At 32.0% G+C, this 26,826-nt stretch overlaps 2 protein-coding genes across 2 annotated transcripts; one reads left to right on the forward strand and one right to left on the reverse strand.

Annotated features, from left to right (window-relative positions):
* The first annotated feature begins 17,163 nt into the window (after positions 1–17,163).
* Positions 17,164–18,048, forward strand: LOC115715134 (uncharacterized). The gene is made up of 2 exons (XM_030643946.2): positions 17,164–17,613; positions 17,713–18,048. Exons 1-2 carry the CDS (start codon positions 17,369–17,371, stop codon positions 17,915–17,917), a joined length of 450 nt encoding a protein of 149 aa, XP_030499806.2. The 5' UTR covers positions 17,164–17,368; the 3' UTR covers positions 17,918–18,048.
* A 1,078-nt stretch (positions 18,049–19,126) lies between these two features.
* On the reverse strand, positions 19,127–19,709 carry LOC115715310 (uncharacterized protein At5g64816). Its single transcript, XM_030644163.2, has one exon. It carries the CDS (start codon positions 19,707–19,709, stop codon positions 19,332–19,334), a length of 378 nt encoding a protein of 125 aa, XP_030500023.1. The 3' UTR covers positions 19,127–19,331.
* Positions 19,710–26,826: the final 7,117 nt, after the last annotated feature.

Consider the following 26,826-nt stretch of genomic DNA (forward strand, 5'->3'; position numbering starts at 1 on the left):
AAGTTTCCTAGATTTATCAGACACAGGGTTTTACTGATATGATAATCTACAACAGAGTTTACTTGCATTTGGAGAAGTGCTATGTTCTTTCCAGAATATTGGTTAAAGTAAAGCTCAGGTTGGATGCATGGAGTATGCATCGGAAGGGACCGATATTGAACTTTGACTTAGATTTAATTAAACTTACCGTAAAATCTATTCAAGTCAATATCGCCTAGTTGATCCTAGATCAAATGATCTTAATCCTGTTATGATTAGGCTCAATCTTGAAAGGCTATTCGTGTTCCTTGAATTGTTAGTTAAGCCTACCTTTTGGTCAGGGTGATACGTACTTTTTGGGAACACGGTAGTGCAATTGAGTGGGAGCGCTGTCATAAACATGGAATCTATAGCTTCTATCTGGCGAATAGTAAGCAAAGGATGATCTCCATCGAGCTTGATTAAACGAACATAAATGGTGGAGTACTCATTTCACATAAGCTGAAATATCATTTATACGGGGTCAAGTGTTTTAAGGAATAAATACATTGTAGAGTGTAACGGTAATTTAATCCCTTTACAGTGTAGATCATTCATATAGAGGATCATTGATCAAATTGGGATTATAACAATGGATAACTAATGATGTGTCTATATGGTGGAACATATAGAGCATTCTATATACTGAGAGTGCAATTCTAAGTTCTATGCGTGGATTCAACGAAGAATTAATAAGTTAGTGAATTTTAGTGCTAAATTCTTGATCTACTTATTGGAAGCTCGGTTATATAGACCCATGGTCCCCCCACTAGTTGAGATAATATTTCTTGTAAGACTCATGTAATTGGTTTTGATTAATCAATTATAATTCTCAAATTAGACTATGTCTATTTGTGAATTTTTCACTAAGTAAGGGCGAAATTGTAAAGAAAGAGTTTATAGGGGCATATTTGTTAATTATGATACTTTGTATGGTTCAATTAATAAATATGATAAATGACAATATTATTTAATAATTATTTATAGTTATTAAATAGTTAGAATTGGCATTTAAATGGTTGAATTAGGAAATTGGTATTTTTGAGAAAATCAGATACAAAAGGTGTTAAAATTGCAAAATTGCAAAAAGCAAGGCCCAATCCACTAAGTGTAGGGCCAGCCACTTTTGTAGGAAATTTAAACTGATTTTTTCATTATTTTAATGCTAAATAATTCAAACCTAACCCTAGTGGAATGCTATAAATAGATAGTGAAGGCTTCAGGAAATTTACACTTAAATTTCTACACTTCTTCTGATTCAGAAAAACTGAGCCTTCTCTCTCCCTATCTTTAGCTGACCACTCTCTCTCTTTTTCCTTAGAATTTCGAAATCCTTAGTGTATGAGTAGTGCCCACACACATCAAGTGATACCTCAATCATAGTGAGGAAGATCGTGAAGAAAGATCATCAGCAAAAGGAGTTTCAGCATCAAGGATTCAGAGAAAGAGATCCAGGTTCAGATATTGATAATGCTCTGCTACAGAAAGGAATCAAGGGCTAGATATCTGAACGGAAGGAGTCATTTAATTCCGCTGCACCCAATGTAAGGTTTCTTAAACTTTATATGTGTTTATTTCATCGTTTTAGAAAGTTCTTATTTAGGATGTTAATAAACATACTTGTGAGTAGATCTAAGATCCTGGTAAAATAATTTCTAACAACTGGCCTTAGAGCCATGGTAATTGATTTACTTGCAAGAAATTTGGACTTTAAAACGATTGTTTGTATGTTTTTTGGATGGTATCATGTTGTATTGAGTGTTATTTGATGATTGATTGATGTTTGTAAATTTTCGTGAAAAATAATTGCGATTCTATATCTGGCATTATTTTTATTGGATAGTATGGAAAAAATTAAGCAAGTTAGCCTTTTACAGAACTCAATTTCGATTTTATTTGAATTAGTTATGAATTTTTGAAGATTTGAAAAAAATCGGAGCTGTGCTGAAATTTTCCTGCGATCGCGAAAGCTGTCCGTACAGCTCACAATTTTTTTGTTTTTCTTCGATTTTTCATGCTTTTTCATGGAATTAACTTTCGATTTTTTGTGTAGTTTTATATTTATACTATTACTATTCCTAATTTAATTCTAATTATCATTTTGAATTAATTTAATATTTTTTAAATTTAATTCAAGATATTAGTGTAATTTGAATTTGAATAGAATTAGTATCTATCTTTTTGCTTAAAAATCTATCTTATTTTTAAATTTGATTATATCTTATCTTATTTTTAAATTTAAGGTCAGATTTTATATATATTTTTTAAATTAAATCTTTTTAGATATTTTGACCTTATTTAAATTTAAAATAAGATAATTATAATCATGTAATTTTAAATAGATGTAAGATAGTTTGCTAACTTTTAAATTTTTTTATTTTATTTATTTAAATTAAATTTAAAATCTGAAAAAGATATTTAACTTATCTTTTCTAATTTTTATTTAATTTTTATTTATAAAATAACATTTAAATTTTAAAAGTAGTTAGCAAATTTTGAAATGATATTTAGGTTAGTTGAAATCTAATTTTTCAAAATTGTAGGTTTAATTTTAAATTTAAATTATTTTTAAACTTTCGAATTTTTGAAATATTTTTTTTAAATTTTCGAAAATTATTATTTATTTAATTAATTATTTCGAAATTAATTATTTAATTTAAAATTAAATAAATCCTACATCCAACTATCCAGCTAACCTTGTTGCAGGAGTATGTGTTTTAGCTTGTTTATAAGTTTTCAAAACCTATTATTACTTGATTGCAAATAGCCATGGTTACTTTTTGCCAGAGCTAATGATCTGATGGCTCCCTTGGTCAAGTTAATAATTTGTAACAGGTATATTTACAATCTTCTTTCATCTGTGTATGACCTAGCAACATGATAGGACTCATCCAAAGTGTGCCTGTGTGAGCCTATATGTTTAATTTTATTATAGATGCATATAGGTTGTTGTTGCTAAAATAAATTATCATAGTTTTTGATAGAATTTATTTAGGCCCATTTAGTTTTTGGGCCTATTCAATTAATAACAGTTGTTCTTATTAAGGTTAAATTCCTCTCTTTTGGGCCTTGTGTGAGAGTTGGGAGCCATAGAAGCGGGTACGACATACTGAACCCAACACCCCCTCACATGAACCACCCCAATTGTGAAGGCCCATTTGCCTGATTTGAACAACTGTATTAGGTTAATTACACTAGTTTAACCTAATAAAATTGATTAGCAACATAATTAATTTCATTTATTTTGAAATTAATTTAAGAAAATTATAGTTTAAAGAATTCTTTATTCTAAGCTAAACTATATGTATTTTCTTGTATTTAATTAAATATAGAATTATAACCATCTAGATTCTTTCTGGAGCTTAATTTAAATTTTTCATTAAATATTCCTATTTAAGTTGATATTTAGTTATCTACAACTAACCAACTTAAATCTGAATATCTTTTGAATTTTAAATTTCAAAATTAAGTTGAGGAATTTTAGGCATTGGTTATTAAGATTCTTTAGATATTTTTTAAGTTAATATCTTTTCGAATATTAACTTAAAATGGAATATTTTAGATATTTTTTTTTTAAGTTAATATCTTTTCGAATATTAACTTAAAATAAAATATTTTCAAATTAAGTGGTTACAACTTAATTTTTGATATTTAATTAAATTTAAATTTGAAAATATTTAAGTTCTAGATTTTTTCTAATACAACTTAAATTAGATATTTTTTCAAATTTTGTGGAAAAGATACTTAGTCAAATAAGATATTTTCTAGATAATTATTTCTAGACTACTTATTATTTCTAATATTAAATAGGAAATATTATACATTGTGAAATTAATTATTTATTAATTAATTTTGGTACAATTTATTTTAAGTATATTTTTCCTAGTATTAAACTAGAGATTAATAATTAAGCCTTCTCTACACTTAATTATTTATTTCTTGAATTTAATACATTTAATTAATTTGAAAATTAAATATCTAAGTTGATTTTTATCATCATACTTAAATATTTCTTTTTCATGACATTTAATTAAATAGAAAATTATTTTAGTTGAAATTTATTTTTTCAACTAAATTTAAATTATTTTCAAAATATATTTTTTTCTTTATTTTATTAATCAAATTTCGAAATTGCATTTCTTAAATGCTGCAATTTCAAATTTTATTTGAAAAATAGATTAAGTTGTAAATTAATTATTTATTTTAATTAATTCTTGGATCAACTTAAATCAATGATTTTTTCATTTATTGATTAATTTAAAATAAATTGAATTAAAGTATATTATTAGAAATTGAATTAATTAGTCAAAGGAAAATCTAGATAGATGATATTTTTGCTTGAAGTATTTTTCTAATGTATTTAATTAAATAGAAAATTAATATTTAAGTTGATTTTCATCATCATACATAAATATTTGAAATTTTTCTTATATATTTAATTAAATAGGAAAATTATATTTTTTGTTGTAAATTAATTTTGGGCCAACATTAAATTAGAATAATTTTTCCAGGATTTATTTTTTATTTTAACATGCATTTTTCGAAAATTGTATTCTTAAATACTTTAATTTTTCGAAATGCAATATATATTTATAGAAAATCAAATTTGAGTTGTAAATTAATTTAAATTAATTTTGTAACAACTTAAATTGAACATTTTTCCAAATATTTATTGGAAATTATTACTAAGATGGAAATAATTCATGTTATTTTCATATCCATCTAAGTAAAATTTATAAATATTAAATTAAAATTTATATTTGGAATTTTTCATTCTAAATTGGAAATTTTAATTAAATAAATATATATTTAAAATAAATAGAATAAATAAAGAGAATCAAAGAAAATACAACTCACTTTAAATAATGAGCTTGATTATTATTAAGACATTCGATCTCCATTATGGGTTTTACACCGCGTTTGTTTTAGTGAGTAATCCTCCCTAATGGAGGAACGTTCATTAGCAATTTCGCACCGTTTAACCTCGCATGATAAGTAGTTTGTAAGTGTTTTGTATGGTATAGATCACCCTAATGGTGGCGAGCATACTTGACTTGCAAATTATGAAACAATGGTGGAAGCTCATAAGATAGAATTGCCTTGACTCTCGCCTAAACGGGACAACGCTGAATTCCAATCTTGATCGAATAAAAGGTTGCTAGAATGGTTATCATTTTAGATGAGCTGACAACTCTATTCAATGGATGATGCTTTGACTCTCGCCTAAACGGGACACTGTATCAGTTTGTTGAAAAACCTTGGAAATTATTTAGGATTGTATGTTTTAGTATTTTCACTTGTCATTCCTACTTGCTATATGCTTATAATTTCTGAATTGTGTATGAATTTATATTGAACCATGTTATTTTCTGTTATTAAGTTGTAGTTTAATTTCGAATCTTCATTGTTGGTCCAACATGTTTGTTTATCTAATGAGATAAATACCTAGTGGATTTTCACCATTAGACATACATAATAGTGTTAGATCTCGAAAGATAAATATTGTATATGCGACATCTAGCTGTTCATCAATTGATGACACCTTAGACTAGTATTTTTACAATATGAAACAAGAAGATTACATAAATAAAATTACTTTGTCTTTCGCTAATCGAAGCATCGTTGGATTCTTATTTATAAACGAAATTATCCTAATTCCTCTTAGCTTATTCATTTCGAATTAGCTCCATAATATATCATTGGATGAATGGTCTATAAATCATTTCATGTCATTCTATATTTTCTCTTAAGAAATTAAATGACGCATATGATTATAATCCCGAAATTCTATTCCCAATTGATATAAATCCTCAATCTTAGAAATCTCCTACTTGTATGGGCAAATCTGACTTAGAGTTTAAATAGTAGTGGTGGTCCAAGAAAGAATTACTCATTATATTTGGTATAAATTTAAGTCTTTGACTTTAATTTTAGATTCCAAATAGAAATTTTCTTATATTTCTAATTCCAGATACAATACAGTTACACTTTCTCAAGTGTTTAATATCATTCTTCTATTAATGGATTAAAACTGTATGGAATATGAGTTAGGTATTCTGTGACCAGGATCCACTTGCACTATTCTAAGAACTCTTTGATGTAAATAAACCTATGTCATCAAAAAGACACTACCACATTTTTTTAATCTATGGCATTTGTATCTTGTTCATAGTGGATTTGACAAGATCAATCTCTGCAAAGAGTTAATATGCCTATATCCATTGAAAGTAGTTCATCTCATTCGCAGATGGATGTACATTCAGGGGTGGATATGAGTTTTTCGTTGTATTCTTAAAACGATCACTCTAGATTATACCTTATGCAAAGAAATTTGAAATGTTTGAAAAATTTCTTAAATTTCTAGCAATGGTTAAAACCATTAAGGTAAGTGGTTAAAGATCTTGCGAACTGATAGGGGTGGAGAAATAGTTAGTTGATATGCAGTTCAAAGATCATTAAATTGATTTTTGAATTATATCCAAACTTACCTCCCAGTAAATTTCGAGTTGCATGTTGATGATTAGTTACTAGTCGTTGCCTAATTCCTTCTATGGTAATACAATTTCAGAATGATGTAATGGTTGTATACTTAATGTAAATCATTACTAGATTCATGGATGACCTAATCAAAATCTTAAGAAAAGCTAGAACTGTTAACCATGGTTTGTTAGCTATTCTAAGTGATTAGGGGTGGACCATCCCAATGTCAATAGATAAGAAAGTGTTTGTTCAAACAAATACTACTTTTCTAAGAAAATGACTAAGTCTGAAAAACAAGTAGCAAATAAATGAGATATTTAATTCTTGATTCCAAAAGTGTTCTATCATCTTATATAACATATGATGATCCCACTGCCTCTGTTGTCTTGTCACAACCAAAGAGGTTAATACCATTTAGTTTTCTTCGACATAATTCACGGTACCTCGCCGTAGTGGGAGAGTTTCTAGGAACTCACCTTCTTATGACTTGGGAGACACTAGTGATTAAAATCCATTGTGAGTTTAAGCAAGTAATGGATTGTCAAGATAAGAAACTAAGAAGAAAGCCAATAGAACTATGGTTTAATCCATTCACATGGAGTAACCTAAAGTTTTCTATTACAAGGACATAAAAGGAAATTTTTGTTCATAAGTCTATTCAATGGACTTAACAAACTTCCTGTTCTTAGTATTATAGGTTTGAGTTTATCTAAACCTATGGCTTGTGGTATACCTGGTAATTACTTACTCTAATGCAAGCAACTTACTTTAGTAAGATGTTGAAGCATTTTCTTTCTAATGGCAATCTATAGAAGCTTCACAACTTCTTAGGCATAGATTTTATCTAAGGAAAAGTCTCAACTATTCCAGAAAAGATAAAGCCATGAAAGAATTTCTTATATCAACAGTGAGAGGTCTTAGATATGCTTTTGTATGCCTTAGACCAGACACCTGCTGTTGAGTGGGAGTAATGAGTAGGTATCAGATTAATCCAGGAGAAGAACATTGGAAGACAATCAAGTAAATTTTAAGATAAAGAAGAGGAACTATATGTTAGTCTATAAGGGTGTGTTTAAAACTCTTAGACTACACCATATCAGATTTCGAAATTTGCCTTTGTGCTAGTAAATCTTTCTGATAAGATGGTGGTTACTCTGGGGGTGGAATAGTGATTTTGGAGAAGTGTAAAAACCTATCTGAAGTCTCTAGGTCTACCAGAGAGAGACTGAATGTTAAAGCTGCAGGAAAGGTACTTATTCAGTCTAAGGAAATTTTTATACATCTTTGGCACCATTCCAAATTGCCTTAAACTACTAGTGTTAATTTCCTGATTAACCAAAAGTAGTTGCCAAAGGTATAGAATCCAGTATCCCAAGAGAGTAGACATATAGAGAGGAATTTCACATTATCAATGATTTTGTGATTAAGGAAGAGTAATGGTGGAGAAAAGGTTGTGGTTAATTCAACCTTTCAGATCCTATTACGAGGAGTTTACTACTACTACACTTGATTTGTATATCAAGGTGTTGAGATTATTTGAAACGCACTTTTTGTTTTATATTAGTGCAAGTGGGAGTTTGTTGGGTTTTATGCCCTAAATAAAACTCATTTCAATATAATCAGATTTACTTATTAATATAGATCAGAAATAACATTTAATGTTGCATGGTTCACATGATTTATTTCATGATTATATGTACATAATATATAAATTCATCTGAAACCCTTTTCACATACTTGATCCTGTTTATTGTGCCGTCAACACATTGGAAAGTAAACATGACTATGTGAATAAAGTTTCCTAGATTTATCAGACACAGGGTTTTACTGATATGATAATCTACAACAGAGTTTACTTGCATTTGGAGAAGTGCTATGTTCTTTCCAGAATATTGGTTAAAGTAAAGCTCAGGTTGGATGCATGGAGTATGCATCGGAAGGGACCGATATTGAACTTTGACTTAGATTTAATTAAACTTACCGTAAAATCTATTCAAGTCAATATCGCCTAGTTGATCCTAGATCAAATGATCTTAATCCTGTTATGATTAGGCTCAATCTTGAAAGGCTATTCGTGTTCCTTGAATTGTTAGTTAAGCCTACCTTTTGGTCAGGGTGATACGTACTTTTTGGGAACACGGTAGTGCAATTGAGTGGGAGCGCTGTCATAAACATGGAATCTATAGCTTCTATCTGGCGACTAGTAAGCAAAGGATGATCTCCTTCGAGCTTGACCAAACGAACATAAATGGTGGAGTACTCATTTCACATAAGCTGAAATATCATTTATACGGGGTCAAGTGTTTTAAGGAATAAATACATTGTAGGGTGTAACGGTAATTTAATCCCTTTACAGTGTAGATCATTCATATAGAGGATCATTGATCAAATTGGGATTATAACAATGGATAACTAATGATGTGTCTATATGGTGGAACATATAGAGCATTCTATATACTGAGAGTGCAATTCTAAGTTCTATGCGTGGATTCAACGAAGAATTAATAAGTTAGTGAATTTTAGTGCTAAATTCTTGATCTACTTATTGGAAGCTCGGTTATATAGACTCATGGTTCCCCCACTCACTAGTTGAGATAATATTGCTTGTAAGACTCATGTAATTGGTTTTGATTAATCAATTATAATTCTCAAATTAGACTATGTCTATTTGTGAATTTTTCACTAAGTAAGGGCGAAATTGTAAAGAAAGAGTTTATAGGGGCATATTTGTTAATTATGATACTTTGTATGGTTCAATTAATAAATATGATAAATGACAATATTATTTAATAATTATTTATAGTTATTAAATAGTTAGAATTGGCATTTAAATGGTTGAATTAGGAAATTGGTATTTTTGAGAAAATCAGATACAAAAGGTGTTAAAATTGCAAAATTGCAAAAAGCAAGGCCCAATCCACTAAGTGTAGGGCCAGCCACTTTTGTAGGAAATTTAAACTGATTTTTTCATTATTTTAATGCTAAATAATTCAAACGTAACCCTAGTGGAATGCTATAAATAGATAGTGAAGGCTTCAGGAAATTTACACTTAAATTTCTACACTTCTTCTGATTCAGAAAAACTGAGCCTTCTCTCTCCCTATCTTTAGCTGACCACTCTCTCTCTTCTTCCTTAGAATTTCGAAATCCTTAGTGTATGAGTAGTGCCCACACACATCAAGTGATACCTCAATCATAGTGAGGAAGATCGTGAAGAAAGATCATCAGCAAAAGGAGTTTCAGCATCAAGGATTCAGAGAAAGAGATCCAGGTTCAGATATTGATAATGCTCTGCTACAGAAAGGAATCAAGGGCTAGATATCTGAACGGAAGGAGTCATTTAATTCCGCTGCACCCAATGTAAGGTTTCTTAAACTTTATATGTGTTTATTTCATCGTTTTAGAAAGTTCTTATTTAGGATGTTAATAAACATACTTGTGAGTAGATCTAAGATCCTGGTAAAATAATTTCCAACAGATGCTTGCTACTCAAAGCAAGCAGAAAAGTTACGTTGATCCGAAGCACAGGGATGTTACATTTCGGGTAGGGGAACATGTTTTCCTGCGGGTTTCACCAATGAAGGGTATTAGACGCTTCAGGAAGAAGGGTAAGTTAAGCCCTAGGTTCATTGGGCCATTTCAGATACTCGAGAAGGTCGGGCAGGTAGCATATCGGCTAGCCTTACCACCAGCGTTATCGGCTGTTCATGACGTATTTCACATTTCTATGTTGAGGAAATACGTGTCAGACCCGACTCATATCTTGAGTTATGAAGCTCTTCAACTGCAATCAGACTTGTCCTATGAAGAGCAACCTGTACAGATTCTGGATAAGAAAGAAAAAGTTCTTCGGAACAAGACTATTGCACTGGTTAAGGTGCTCTGGAGGAACAGTAAGGTGGAAGAAGCCACCTGGGAATTGGAGTCGGATATGAGGACTCAGCATCCAGAGCTATTCAGGTTAGATTTCGAGGACAAAATCCTATTAATGGGGGGATAATTGTAATGACCGTTCTAGTAATTTGGATTAGTAAAGGCAATTAGCACTAATTTTTATTATTTTATTATTATTTATGAATTAATTTAATTGTGGACCCCAATATTTAGAAATAAATATTAGAGTTATAATTTCTCAATTTTGGAGATTTTATTAAACTCTAGGGGTATTATTTAGCTTATATGTGAAATATGTTATTTTTGTAATTTTTGCTCGGCAACAACGGAAAATGCGATGGATGGCTAATTGATCACATGGGTAAGTTTAGAACCTTATTTCTTAGTGGGAAATATTTTAGAAAAAAAATAAATTATCGGGATTGAGCGGGGTTATGGGATTTGACCATTTTACCCCTAGCTTTAGAAAAACCTTAGTATTGGGTTAAAGGGCATTTTAGTCTTTTGGTTAAGGGGAGAGTGAGGTGGCTGCCCAATTATTTGACACTTGGCAAGTTAACTTTCAGCAAGGATTAATTAAAATCTTTTTTTTCTCATTTGGGGAAAAATCAAGAAAAGAGGAAAATTAGAAATTAGAGTTTTTCTTGAACTCTCTCTCTCTCTCTTTCTTTCGGCTGGGGCAAAGCAAGGGCAAGGATCAATTTTTCCCTTCCATTTTTCTGGGATTTAGCTAGAATTCAAGGAGGATTCAACTAAGGTAAAGCCCTAGAACTCTTAAAGATGTGATTTTAAGCTTTTTCTTTGGTTTGAGCTTGTGTTTTTGAGTAATAGGGGCTGTTAGGTTTAGTTAGGTTTAGGGTTCGAATTTTAGGGTTTATTTGAGCTGGTTTTGGTCCCTTGTAGCAGGTTTTGATGAATGGTTTAAGATTTATGCAACTTTGAACATTGAGTTCAAAGCTTTGAGCTTTAATGGTAACTTGATTTTGAATGGTTTGTTCTGTGAAATACTGGCTGGGTTTTGTTGCTTATGCATTGTATAGGAGCTCTGGAAGGTTTCATGGCAATTGGTGGAGGATTGAGCAACAAATGAAAGGTTTTGGGAAACCTGGTGCAAACCGGCTAGCCGGTTTGCAGGGCCACAAAAACCGGCTAGCCGGTTTTGGCAGGGTTCCCCAGGCCTTTCATTTTCTCAATTTTTGCCATTTCGATGCCTCGGTTGGGTGTTTCCCCATTTCCAGAGTTACAATAACCCATTAAGAGCATAGCAGAACCTAGGGTTTTGGTTTTGGGTTTCCAGATATAAGGGTTTTAATCATGTGACTTACCCGGTTTCAAAATGTGATTAGGGCATCCATCTAGCACAAGATTTCCGTTTAGGTCGGCCAGCACACTTAAATTCGGAAAACAGGTAAGAACTGAATATAATATGTGATGTGATTATCTGAATGTATGTATATGTGTTTGTATATGCATGCTTAAATTATGATTTGCACTACCAACACTTGTATGGATATAGTACAGAGTGCATTGGTATAGTGAATGTTGTTGTTGTGAGTACGATACAGTGATACCAACACGGGTACGGGAAAGTGCTAAGGCGTGTGGTATATCATTCAGTGGTACTCAGGGTACGGAGTAAACCTACCAACACTCGTACAGTGAGGTACGTTGTGTATGTGGTATAGTGGTTGTACCCTAGTGTTGAACGTTCATACTCATCTGTTAAGCTCTGTAAATAGGTGTATGGGCGCCTATTTACAGGTCGAAAATTATATGATATGTTATATGCATTTCTTACTGAGTCTGTCGACTCACAGTTCTGCTTCCATGTGTAGGTAAAGGAAAGGCGAAGGCTGAACAGGAGTGAACCTGAGCTCGGGTGGGATTGTACATGTCAAAGTTGCGTGACCTGGAGTGTTCGGTCTCGAGACATCTGGAGATTGTATTTTGATAGTCGTTGTGCGACCTGTAATAAATGTATATTTTGGAATGTTAATTTTACAAAGTTTGAAAACGGGATCCCGGCACTTGTAAATATTTGATTATATTACAAAGTTTAATATTTAATGCAAAAATTTTAATTTGACACATTTTTCGAGAAAATTCTTTGATTAGCAAAGATTGCACTATGATTGAAAAAGCATTGTAGCGTGCCTTAGCATTAGGGCGTTACAAAAAGTCTTTTTAGATAAATTACTTAATTTTAGAACTAATTTTTTTAAATAACTATTAATTTAAATAATTATCTATTTAAAATATAACTTATTAACTTTTTTTATAAGAAACTACTAACTTAATATAAATTATTAAATTAACAAATTTTTTTATTATCATCAAACTTCAACAAAATTATTTTATTTAAATTATTTTTATTTAATATAATATTGGATTATTTTTTAATTATTTATTAATCTTTTTTATTGTAAGAATTTATTAATTATTAAGTTCATTACTTATTCAATTATTAATTATTTATGTTAACTAATAAAAGTTGTTTATTAAATATTTTATTATTTATTATTATTTTTCAAAAAATATACAATTCTTTTTAATTAAATTACTTAAAATTAGAATTAATTTTATTAATTTTAATAAATAATTATTAACTTAAATAATTTTCTATTTTAAATATAACTTTTCTATATTTATTTTAAATAAATTACTAACTTATTTAAAGTTATTTTAACAAAATTTCGGCAGAATAACATTTATAAGCTAACCAAAAATTTTAAAACCTGTTTTAAACAATCTAAAAATTTTCATATACACCACAGATTTTTAAAAATTATACATTTTCAGAATAAATCAAAACATTATTAAAATATATATATATATAAAAAAAAAAACACACACACATATAAACACACATCACAATTTCAAAATATTAATATATATTAAAAAAAACACACATACAATCACATATAACATTTACAATTCAAATTTTTTTAAAGTATAAGAAAAATAAAAACTAACAGTGTGACACTCCGGTATATGAGCGGTTTATCTGAACATATTGCTTGTGGTGGCTCCAATATAAATGCACACTATATATAGCTACAAAAATTTAAACAGAAAAAAAAATATATATAAACATAAATACATATGTGTTGATGCTTCCTTTCAACAACTGAGTTTTGTTGAGGTATTTCCACACATGAGTGGTAGTTGATTATGCCTTTAGAGGCAAAGAAAGATTGTAAATTCAATTCCTTGGCATTGTCAGATCGGATGGCCTTAATATTTTTTGAAAACTGAGTGCAAACCATGTTAAAAAATGTGGGAATTATATGTTGGACATCAGATTTGTTCTTGAGCAAGTAAAGCCAAGTAAACCTAGATTTGTCATCAACTATAGTAAGAAAGTACTTGTAACCTTCCACACTAATTATGTGAAAGGGACCCCAAATGTCCATATGAATTAAATCAAACACATTCTTGAAAAAATTATTATTGGAAATGAAAGGTAAACGTTTTTGTTTAGCCAAATGACAAATGTGGCAATGTAAAATCGAATTCTTATGTGAAATCTTGTTCTCTTTATTGAAGAAATTTGAAATTCACATAGAGGGGTGTCCAAGGCGATTGTGCCATTGGTTTACACTGGTTTTATTGAAAGAAAGAAAGGGAATAGTAGTTGCTGCAGTGGGGAGATTGTCTTGTTGAAGCAAGTACAATTTGCCATATTTTTCAATTGTCCCAATCACCACATTCAGAGTAGGATCCTGGATTACACAAGAATCATGATGGAATAAAATCGAATTAGGAGTGTGAGCCATGTATTCAGAAATAGAAAATAGATTCAGTTCGAAACTTGGTATGTACAACACCTTATGGAGAGTAATCTGGGAATTAATGTGGACAGTTCCAATGTTTTGGACAAGAACAAGTTGTCCATTTGGTAGTAAAACATGCTTAGGAAAGGAATTAGTTGTAAATGTGGAAAATCATGCTAGATTAGAACACATGTGGTGTGTAGCACCACTATCAATTATCCAAGGTATAGTATGTGAATTAGAATTGTTACCTGCAAGATTAGAAGCTGCAGCAGGCATGATGTTGGGTTTAGTATGGGTGATGTGGCTTAGTTGTTGACTGAGGAGAGAAATCAAATGTTGGCATTGAGTAGATAAATTAGCATTGACAGTGAGTCCATCCGAGTCTGGTTTGGGGTTGCTGGAAGAGGCATGGTTTGCCTTAGCTTTGCCCTTTTCTTGTTTCTTTTTGTGTCCATAACCAGGTAGGAAGCCGTGTCTGAAATAACACTTATCGACTAAGTGGCCTAGTTTTCCACAATTGGAGCAAGATGGCCTTGGTTTCTTGGTCCTTGAGGGGTTTGTAGAGCTAGCAGCAGCAGCTAGAGAAATCACATCAGTAGAACCAAGTGATCTTTGACGTTCTTCTTGAACGATCATAGCAAAGACACGGGACAGATTAGGTATGGATTCATTGAGCAAGATTTGATCTCGAACCGAGGTAAAGGATTCGTTTAAACCAATCAAGAATTGAAGCACTTGATTCTGGTTGTAGTAATCCAAGAATATTTTCATTGCACCACAAGTGCAAGTGGTTATGGGTTGAAATTCTTTCAATTCATCCCATAGAGATTTTAATTTCGTGAAATAAGCAGAAACAGAGTTGTCACCCTGCTGAAGACGGTTTAGTTGAGTCTACAATTGGAAGATCCGAGGGCCATTGCCTTCATTGAAACACTCAGCAAGATCGTTCCACATTTTAGTAGCCAAATCGAAGTACATTATGCTTTGTGCAATCTCAGAAGAAACAGAATTAATCAACCAAGACATGACCATATTGTTACACCTTAACCAAGAATTGAGATAGATGTTACCAGGTTTTGGGCGAGGAAGAGATCCATTGATGAATGCGATCTTGTTCTTGGCAGTGAGCGCCATGGTTATTCCTCGCTTCCATGGCTGGTAATTGGTGTCGTTGAGGACAGTGGAGACAAGCACAAGGTCGGGGTGATCACCGGTGCTGAGGAAGAAAGGGCTGGAATGATCGTCAGCCACGGATCGAGAAGTGAGTGCCTAATTGTGTTGTCATCAACAAATGGTGGAATGATCTTGGGGAAGAGGATTTGTGTTCTGAGCTTGAACCCGAATTTGTGGAATGCGAGGAGGAATTGTTGAGGGATTTGGAGCTGGAACAGAATCGGAAGTGACCTTTGCAGCTTGGTTGTCGATCGACGATGGAGGAGCACAATCCTGAGATCGAGTCGAAGGTCGTGCCATTGAAGCTGTGGGTTGTATAACGTCTGATACCATATGAGAAAAGAGAGAAAACAGAGCGAAAATCAGAGCATATATTTTATTATAGCTCAACTTGATTTTACAAATGAAGAGATAAGCTTATATAGCCCGGTTCAACAAGAAAGAAGCAATTGGAAAATAACCATCTGTAACAGAAAAAGCAGCTACAAAATATCCAAGTCTATAACAACCAAAACTAATCCTAACTAACTAACTCAATTTGTTCTAAAATTTTTACACCCCATAAAATGATAAATACACTGTATTACTAAAAAAATATAAACTTAAATAATTTTTGAAAATTACTCTTAATACTTTTTTAAAATTTTTTATTCACTTTATTTTATGTTAATTTCAATACTTATTTTGATTTCATTTTCATATATTTTTCTAACTCATGTCTATATTTTTTTTTTAGGAAAATTTCATATAATTTTTTATTTTAATTTTTTTGTTATAATATTTAAAATATAATTTATGTTTATTTGATAAGTATATTTTTTAAGAATAAGAATTGGAAGAAAAAATTTAAAAAAACAACACGATTTACATATTTAATTTTTAGTAAAATGACCAAAATAATTATCTTTACACTACTACTAAAAAATTGATTGTTATAATTTTTTTTATTAGTTAAAAACTTTTAAACCATAAAATCTTTCATCAATGGATAATTTTGAAATTTCATAATAATCATCAAATATAAAAATTATATCTTTGAAAAAATATTCTTTGGATTCTTATTATTATGCCTAGAAAAATTTAATAATTCATAATATATAATGCATCATTCTTTTGATAACACAATATATGTAATTCATAATGCATTATTATGCCTAGAAAAAATATATAATTTCATAATAATCATCAAATAATTTTTATTTCTTTTGATAACACAATATATGTAATGCATCATTCTTCATAAAACAACCCAATGCAGTAAGAGTAAATCAGGAAGTCTTCCTATTCTTTGAGATTTTTTTTTTTTTTTTAAAAAAAAAAAACTAAAGAAAATTTTGGAGTAACTAAATAATACGCTCTTGTAAATAAAATGGGGTATGGTTAAAAAATTAATATTTAATGAAATAAATTTAATTATGGGATGTAGTTATAATTTTAATGGTGTAATTTCCCTCACAAATCGTTGGAAACATGATCTAAACTAAAAACTCAAGGGCAGTGTAAAAGACTTTTTCTGATTGAAAATTTTAACTTACCAATTTTTTTTCTTTTTCATTTGTTTTACCACAAAAATAATTGAAAAATGAATTAGAAAGAATTAAAAAAAATCTAGCCATAATTTTCAAACAAACAAATCATTAGGAGAATAAAATAAGAAGACGAGAGAGAAACTTTTCTAACCTAATATTCTTCTCAATATTAGGAGAGTTTTAGTTTTAGTTTTTCTTCTTTTTTTTTTTTCAGTCGTAACTCTAAAACAAAGGGTTGAAAATTACAATTGATTGATTATTACATCAACCATCAACGGTCAAAATATGGCATATACCCAATAACTAAGTGCTCTATAATATCTCAACCATGTTTGAAAATTTCCAATTTAGATTTCCTACAATGAAGAAATTAAGCCCACGTTGCATGTTAACTAAAATATTAATAATTGTTCAAAGGCTAATACATTATTCCTTTCTCTTTCTCTCATCATCTCTTGTTTTATTTTATTATTATCTTTTCACTCTAAATCCAAAGTCATGGACAAAACTAGCAAAAGAAGAGTCTTGTTTATATTCTGGTTTATAACAATTTCTATTCAAATCACTCTAACAAAAGGAGAAAATCTAGATTTTATTCATAAACATGAAGGTATTAAAAAGTCTTTCACAAAGACATTACAAAGCACAATTTCCTTGCTGAAGACTTCTCATCAGAATTCATGGAAGAAAGTCAAGAGTCTCATGCAACATATTCAATTTCACTATTTCCCACCAAACTTAGAGTATGTTTTTTCTTCTTTTTCTTGTAATACATACATACATGTTTGTTCCTCGTTTGATGTATTTTTGACTTTGAGCAACCATTTGATGTCTGTTTACAGCTTTAAAGGCATAGATGAAGCAAATGCTAAGGGCGGTGCTGGAGTTAAGATGACACAAGCAGTAGAGAAGAGTTTTGACACAAGCAAAGAGACAGTTGAAGAAACTGCGAAATCGGCTGCTGAAGTTGTGGATAAAACAATGAGCAAGACAGCCAAGAAAGTAAAAGAAAGTGTCTCTGATAAAGAATCTGCTGCAGAGCTTTAATTCATTTGGTTTTGGGATTGTAAAGGATAGCCATTGGTTTGTCTATGCCTGCCTATGTAGAGCTTTTACAAACTGTCATCACTTTTTTTGTTAAAAACTCTATTACTTATAAAAGAGTAATGATTCATACTGAGAAATGAGGTAGTTTTGCTTATTCATTTTAGTTGTAATATTTTCATTTTTTTTTTGTTTATCAAGTTCTCATACATTCTTAACACAATATGGACAACAAACTAGTTAAACTCTTTTAGCATTCAATAGCCATAATGGTTGAAAATGAAAATCGAGTTAAACAATGTAGTCTAGGATCAAAGGAACACATCACTCTGATTTTTCTTAACAATATTCAAATTTTCAAGAGATCAATTTAGAGATATACCAGTCAGTCTGCAATATTCCCTCTAGCTCTAGCAAAAGGAGGGTCAAGTTAATTGAGCTTTCCAAGCAACACAACCCTCACCTAGCAGCAAGAAACTCTACTCACACTTAGATTGAATCCAATCCATAGGGTTGTCCGATTCGAGACACCGTCATCATGACCAGAAGTACTTATGTTAATCTTACACTAATCATCCAGTGCGAAGTTTCAAAACCATTGAAGCATGAAATTTTTGACTTAATAATATGCAGAATAAATCAAAACCATTGAAGTATCATGAGATTTAAATGAGAGCAGTAGAACCAAATTCTATTAGCAGGATGACAGACGAGGACATTATGTGAGAGGAATCACAGAAAGGTTTTGTGGTGAAGACAATGAAGTTTTTAGCCCAAATATCCTTCCAGCAAGAATAAGATAGAGGAAAGATATTTTGAATCCCCTGACATTTTATGATCTCCAAGAAACTGTTCAGTAAACAGTATTACAAGAAAAAAGCCAGGAAGGAGAAATGGCAAAATTCTCCAATGATCATTGTACTTGTCTAGTTTTGAAGGATTACAGCTTAATGCTTATTACGTATTTTTACCTTTACTGCTACTAACTCCAACAATAGAAGGCTAATTTTGTCCTTTGTTGTCGCATAAATAAGGTTGGTAGTTGCAGTGGATAAAAGGTTAAACTCAAAATGTTACTCTGAAACATGATACAAAAGCTATTTTGGCAAAATAGTAATAATTGAAGGAATGATTTTGCAAAATGAGGGCATGAAACAGGAGAGTGAAAATAACATAAAATGTACAGTGCAAATAAAGCTCATAAAACTCATGTTTCCCCAAAAAACTTCAAATTCTTAATATTGCAGAAAAGCTCTCTAAAGAATCACTGAAACTAATTTGAGTCAATGTCTGGAGCATAAAAGTGACTGATGATAAAACCACCTGCACAATTGCTTCAGATATCAGAGTAACAAGCACTACCAACAAACTACTGATGCCGTACATTTTTCGTCATTCAAGTTGTACAAAAACTGAACTAAGGAAAATGGGAACCGGAGAGTTTGAGACATTCACTCTGGCATCTTCGGAGGCAGATATCGTTCCAATTTGGTACTTGATGTTGATTAACGCAAACAGTGCGAGCACATGCATCAGCACAAGCTTCAAGCTCAGATACTCCACAGACAGTGACACAGGTATCAGGGATTGGATCCTTTGAGAATGCCCCAACCTTTTTCAGCATTCTCTTTGATGTACACACCCTCTCACATACAAAAATCTCATCAGAATTCTTCTCCCTACCCCGGGCACTCTGCAATCTCTGCTCTTCAGCATGCTTTTTCTTCATTCTAAAAGCTTGCCCTGCAACAACAGCGGGGATGGCAGCTAAAAGGGACCACCACACTTCTACCATCACTGCTTGAAAAGATCAAAATCTACTTCCCTCTCTACCTATCTTTAGTCCTTCACAAAAGATTTGAACTATTAAGAACTCTATAATTTGCTTTAATCATCATTTTCATGCATACTTGATAAAAAGTTTACAAATGCAATTTGGCATAAATGCAGCAGTGAGGCTTATAATGAATAGAACCATGTAGTGTGCAAGTGTGAATATCTTTGATATGAATATCCTATGAATGACACTGATTTAATATATCCATGTAGGATACCTGCTTGATATTGTTTTTCTGTTCTTGTTTTCAAAGTTATGTTCTCAAAAAATTGAAGGTGTTTGGATAATGTTTTCTAAAAACAAAATATAAAAAACATGTTTGGATGATGAAAAATAATCAAGGACACCATCTGACAACTCAATCAAAGATAAAATAATCATTAGGACTACCTTTTATCATCCTCAAAAGCAGGAATATTGAGTAAGAAAATTGAAAAAACAGAGTCAATACAAAACAAGATAAGTTGATAGATAGACTAACGACTGGCCCCTCCAAAGGGAGAGATATAAAGCATTAGAAACCCAGAATACAAGCAAGATTTTATATTTATAAAAAGGACAATAAGGAAATGTCGTTTTAAACTTTCCATGAGCAACCAGTCCTAGTTATAAAAGTTATACGAATACATATCATATAAAGTTGTTATTATTAAATAATTTTAGGAAAATTATAACTCTATCTCTATCTCTATCATAACGAAACAGTTTGTCAGACATAGCCATGGTGATAAAACAAATAAAGAAAATCATGCTCACTTAATTATCAGCAAGACAATGTGAAACACCCATTTTCTACTGCAACAATACCAATAACGTGCCTACATTTTAAATTACTAACAGAAAATAATTGATAGTAATAATAATAATTAAAAAAAAAAACCTTATCTAATCCACTCTCACCATTTTCGAACCCTACCAAGATAAAAGTAAGAAAAGAATAATAAACTTCAATAAAAAAAAATAATACAATAATAACCGGAAAAACGGATACCTACAAACAAGAACAAGGAGATTATCATAGAGATACTCACCCAGAGCGAAATTAGGAGGGCTCTGATGGAGTCGTGGACTAAGAGTAACAGGCAGTGGGCGAGTGATAGTAAGTGGTTTTTGGACGCAGTGTGCAAAAATGCGAATCGAGGCAGGAAGGTAGAGAGAGAAGCCGCGCCGGAGTTCTGCTGCCGTGCTGAACAAGGATTTTGGGGTTAGGTTTCCTTTTGTTAGTAATTTATTTATGTTTTAATTTTTATTTGGAAATTTGTATTGTTAGGGTCCCTTTGTCACCATTTTTTCGAAAAGTGAAAAGCTAGAAAAAGAAAAAGTTTCTGATAAAAAAAAGGGTTGGTAAGCACTTCAAAAATAATCTATTAAGGAATTTAGAACTAAAAAATAAGATTAAAGAATTTATAAAAAAAAACTATAACTAAAAATTAAAGTTAGTATAACTTAATTTTATAAAAAAAAAAATTTTTGTAAAAAGATTTTATAATAAATTATTTTTTATTAAAAACGTATTTAATTATTTATTATATATTATAAGGAATAAAAAAATATTTTTTTAAAGAAAAAGATATTTAATATAAATAATATTTAAATTTCTTAATTTTATTTTGTTTTAAAAAATATTTTATATTTATATTTATATTATTAACAAACAACAATAACCTAAATTTTTTATTATTGGCACGATTATTTGTTAACTTAATCTAAGAAAATTATTAATTCAAGAAAAGAAGAGACGAAAATAATAAATGAATAGCAAATTTTTTTACGTAGTTTTATAGTTAAATCTACATACTCTACAAATTACCTCAGAGGTTGAATCCTGAATCTTTTCAACCTATCCCACAATGTATTTGTTGCGAGAAATTATTATTTAGGCCATGTGGTATACGATTCGACTTTTTCATTAAATAGTTCAAAAAATTAGTATAACACTTATAAACTATTTTTTTTTACAAGTGATAAAATATAATTTAAAATATTATACTCCCTAGTCCATGAGTCAGTTGTATTGCCCATTTACGCAAGTATTTGGATAATACAAGTGTTTACAGTATAAACCCTAGCTTTGCACTCCTCTTGTTTCTCTTGATGAAGAAGTAAGCTTGTAGGAATTTTTGCAGAGGTTCGGCTAGTTTAAAATTATTCAATCTTTGTACATAAAAAAATGAGGGTATTATAGGCTTACATGTGGGTAAGGGCATTCCCTTTACCCACCTAGGGTTTCGTACTAAGCATGCTGCAAGAGCAGGCACTACAACATGACGATCTGACCGTTGTGTAGTAGGAAACTTTCTCATCGTGTGGTGTACGGCTGTAGTGAAGGATCTCATATGGACAAGGGCACGTGTCACTCAAAGATTTCACCTTGAAAAGTTGTTTCTAGACAAGTTGTTGGATAAAAAGGGGGCTTCAAAGGCACGTACACACACTACCATGGTCTGACGCAGGGGACAAGATCTGATTTAGTGTCAGAGGATGGGTAACCATCGTTTCGGGTTCTGGATAGAATACTGTCGAATGAGCTTCGAGATCAACGAGCCAAAGCCTTTTTGGATCACGCTGACCTACAATCTTCCTGGAATACTTGAAGCTTCGGGTAACTCTGATCCTCCTCAATTACAGATGGATAGTAAGATTCCTGGAGCCCTATCCTTACTTGCTAACATTGAGGACCTTTGATTGGCTTCCGAAATATAATAGTCTCCTAAGTGTTGTTTAGTGGAAATTATATACTGACCACAGATGGTCTAGAGTGGCACTCTTCCATGACTGCCACGTATCAGGCATCTAGGAATACGAATAATATTTACCTCCCAAGCTCTCGGGACTCTTTAGTGGTGGGAGCTTGCAGCTTCCTTCTGGATGCTTGATTTATTATTATGATATGCCAGACATATCTTGAAATGTGGAAGCAATCTTTCGTGTTACTTTGGACAGCTGAAGAGTTGATATATCCCGTGGTACAACTGTCATTTTGTTGAAACATGGTGTCTATTTTGTGAAGCCGTGGGACTTATGCGCCAGGCTCATACGTGTTCCTTGTGGGAAGTGAATGGCGACAGGACTTGAATAGACAGTAGGTTTGTGATGCATTGGTCTTGCTGTCGTGAAATGATAAGTAATGAATGCCCCATTCTCTCTCCTAAGGTGCATTAAATTTAAACTCTTCAAGTCTCAGCCATTGGATGGAGCAGCTTTTAATCGGTACAATCTGGATTGTCCATTTCAAAATGCACTAAGTCGTTGCCACCCATATAAATGAAAAACTTGGCGAAAAAGTCCATCTTTTCCCTTCTCACTTTAATATGCAAGTTTTACCCACAACATTTTCCTAGAAAGCTCTCAACCCAAAAGTTCACTTGCCCTTAAACACTTCTCTAAACCAAAGACCTCATCTCCTTTCCCAGCCTTGTCGTTAGATTTTTCCAATGATCGAAGCTCATACAAGCGACGAGTTCTTCGTAGAGACGAGTCACAACCAGACCCTCGAGGGGCTCATAGACTTTGGACAGCCACACGCCACCAGCGATTCTTCCTCGACCCTTCTACAAGTAAGTATTTCCTCCTTTTAGATTGTTATTTCTTGCTTTGATTCTAAAATACGGTCTTGAGTTTGTAGAAATACACTGTTTTTCATGCGTAGGGTTTAGGTCTGAATATTAGGGTTGTTGTGTGTAAAATAGGTTCGCATGAATCTTGGGAGAATACCTTTGGAACTAGAGTTCTGCCGAGGTTTTTTCTGTTGATTAGGTCAATGCAAGCGTCTATATGAACAAAACATTTAGGTTAAGCGTTTTTGGGTTTAGGCAAGTTTCCAAGACAATCCTCTTTTCTCTCGTTATTTTTGAAAGAAAAACCTGGACTTTTTATTTTTGTTGTATTCTTGGATTCCTGATTTGTCACCATAACAGATCGCCTTGTGAGGGTGGCCTTTTATGTGACGAGTCCGGTGGGGATCTCTCCAAGCAGTTTGGGGGAGGCCTTCCTCGATACCCTATTTGTCATTTGGATATGGGGTATTAATTGCTTGGGTTTTCTTTTTCTTCCCATTTTTCAGTGTCTGGTGAAAATGATGACTTCCATTTGGAAATGTGGGCCTTGAAGAGGTCCTTGGAACGTCTATAGCGAACGCACCCCCTGCATGTTTGGGCCCTGAAGACCCAGCTCTGGGAGAGGAGCCTTTTGAAGACATCTAGGTTGAAAGGAAAGTAAAGGACAAGGGCAAAGGCAAAGGCAAAGCTACCTCTCTATCCCCTTTGACACTTAACAACTGTATTTAGGAGATGGATCAACGACCCAATCAGTTGAGGAATTACAGCTTACTGGAGGTGTATTCCAATGATGGTGGCGTACGAAACATTCCCAAACTTATGTGGCTTAGGATGTTCATCGTTGGGGAATCTCCATCCCAGAGTGTGAAAGGTTTTAAGGCATGGAGTTGGTCGCATATTTCATGCGAAGCCCACCTTCCACTTAGAACATATTTTGCTCAGTTTTGCGTTAAGGCGGGAATTGCGTCTTTTCAGCTTCTTCCAGCTTCATACAAACTGCTATCCGGATGGTTTCTATTCTGTAAATCTAGGGGCCAAGTCGCTCCAACCCCGAAGGAGATACGATAATATCCTAGAATTTTTATTAACACATCGAATTCATTCCAACCGGGCCTGAAGATTTGTCCAGATGCATTGGAAAACTGCATTCCTAATTTCTTGTTTTGATATAGACTTCAATAATTTTGTATTTTGAAAATCATAAATAGTTTTAGGCACACAAGAAAGAACCTCCTTCCAATCAACTAGTTAAGCTTTAAAAAAGTTCTTCAAAATAGCCAAAAATCACATTGATAATTCATGATCCCAGTCCACAGAAGCACCATTGTCCCTCCTCAAACTTACAATTTGATTATTTCAGCGTCTAGAACTAGCTCACGCGTGAAAGAATTTCATATTTTGATCCCTAACTTGGAGCCATAATTGCTTTGACCTTTGTTTCTAATACACATCCTTTTAATTCAACACCTCAAATAACCTCTTCTTATCTTTTCCATAAAGTCTCATGCCTTCCTCATCTCTCCTACCCTTTAATCTCTTATGAGCTAAGTTGTAGCTCTTAATTTTTTCAGAAAAATTCCCTGCAACTCCCTTTCCCCAATCAGCAAGAACCTCGCCACACATACAAATTTTAAACTGGAGTGTGAAACCATCACATTTTGACCAACACACATGAATGATGTTCTCACAACTTGGTTCTCCTATTTAACAATTATCAAATTTGAATTTTGGCATGCCAATTGAAGAATTACGATCTTGAGTTTCTAATAACATAGGGGTGTGCTCAGATGGAGAAACATCAAGATTAATCAGCCTAGCAAACTTGAAGTGTTAGGTTTTATGCCCTAAATAAAACTCTTTACAATCTGATTAGTTATCAATATAAGAAATTTGAAGTGATTGATGTTTGCATGAATTTTACATGCTAATGGTTTAATATGTTTAATATGTTTATTACATTCATACACACAAAAATCGCTTAAATCCAGATCATATGTTTATTCACAATTACAGTATCGTCAACACAGTGGAATGTGATTGTGATCATATGAATCAAAAGTTTTGGTCCCTGTTTCATCAGTGTTATTGGATTTACACTAATGTGATAATCAGCGATGATGTGTACTTACACTTGGAGTAAGTGTTGTGTTCTTTCCAGGACATTAGTAAAGTATACTAGTTTCGAATGTATGGAGTATACATTGGACTGGACCGATATTGCAACTAAGTTAAGATATTACAAACTTACCGTTATACATATCTTTCCAAGTCAATATCAGTAGTTGATCTTAAGATTGAAAAGAATCTAAATACTGATATGCTTGGGCTCAACTCAGGAGTGCTATTCATGTTCTTTGATTTATTAGTTAAGCCTACTTTTGGGTCAGGGTGATACGTATATTTTGGGAACATGATAGTATGATTGAGTGGGAGTGCTGAACATAAATATGGAATCTATAGCCTTCTACCTTGGTGTATGTAAGTTAAGTGATGATTCCCTTCGAGCTTAGCAAATAGAAGTAAATGGATGAGCCCTTTGCATTAACCGACTAATTATTAGCATCACTAAACACCATTTAAGGTGTAGCTAAGTGTTTTAAGGCGGCAAAATACATCGAGGTGAGAAGCAGTAAAAGAAATCCCATCTCGATGTAAATCATCTATATAGAGGATCTTTAAATCACAATAAGATTATAACAATGGTTAAATGAGATAGTATATTGGTATCGGTCAAACATACAATATGCTCTATATAAGTCCGAGAGTGCAATTTAAGTTCTAAGAGTGGATTCAACGAAGAATTAATCAAGTAGGAATTTACTTGGTAAATTTGGTTCACTTATTGAAGCTCAGCATATGTATCCATGGTCCCCATTCTAGGAGAACATTCTCGTCATAAGACTCATTAATTGATTCGTGATTGATCAATTATAATTCTAAAGCGACTATGTCTCGATTTTATGAATTTTCACTTTAGTTAGGTGAAATTGTAAGGAAAAGAGTTTTCTAGGTTTATTTATTTATTAATAGACTTTATATGTCTAATTAATAATTAAATTAAATGATAATATTATTTAATAATGTATTTTAATTATTAAATAATTAGTTTTGGCATTTAAAAGGTTAGAATTGGAAAATTGGCATTTTTGAGAAAATAGAGATAAAATTTGATAAAATCGCAAAATTAAGCTGGGCCCATTACAACACCTATGGCCGCCACTTATAAGGCTTTTTCAAATTATTATTTTTATTATTTTAATGCCAAATAATTCTAAACTTAAACCTAGTAAGTCGCCTATAAATAGTAAAGTGATGGCACACACAAACACAAGTTTTCAATAAGCCTTTCTCGACGTAAATTTCTCTCTTCGAAAACCGAGCCTTCCTCACTTTGTTCTCTACCTTGGCCGAAACCTCTCTCCCTCTTTTCCTTCATCTTTTCGTGACCCTAACAGCAGGAAAATCAAGTGCCTACACACAAAGCAGCAAGAATCAATCATACATCGGAAGACTGTATG

The sequence above is a fragment of the Cannabis sativa genome, chromosome 4, assembly GCF_029168945.1.
Source record: "Cannabis sativa cultivar Pink pepper isolate KNU-18-1 chromosome 4, ASM2916894v1, whole genome shotgun sequence".
In the NCBI taxonomy this organism is placed as follows: domain Eukaryota; kingdom Viridiplantae; phylum Streptophyta; class Magnoliopsida; order Rosales; family Cannabaceae; genus Cannabis; species Cannabis sativa.

Coding starts and splice junctions, on each gene's coding strand:
- LOC115715310 (XM_030644163.2), bottom strand. CDS start 19,709: ATGGTAGAAGTGTGGTGGTCCCTTTTAGCTGCCATCCCCGCTGTTGTT.
- LOC115715134 (XM_030643946.2), top strand. CDS start 17,369: ATGGACAAAACTAGCAAAAGAAGAGTCTTGTTTATATTCTGGTTTATA. Junction 17,614..17,712: donor TATTTCCCACCAAACTTAGA/GTATGTTTTTTC, acceptor GTCTGTTTACAG/CTTTAAAGGCATAGATGAAG.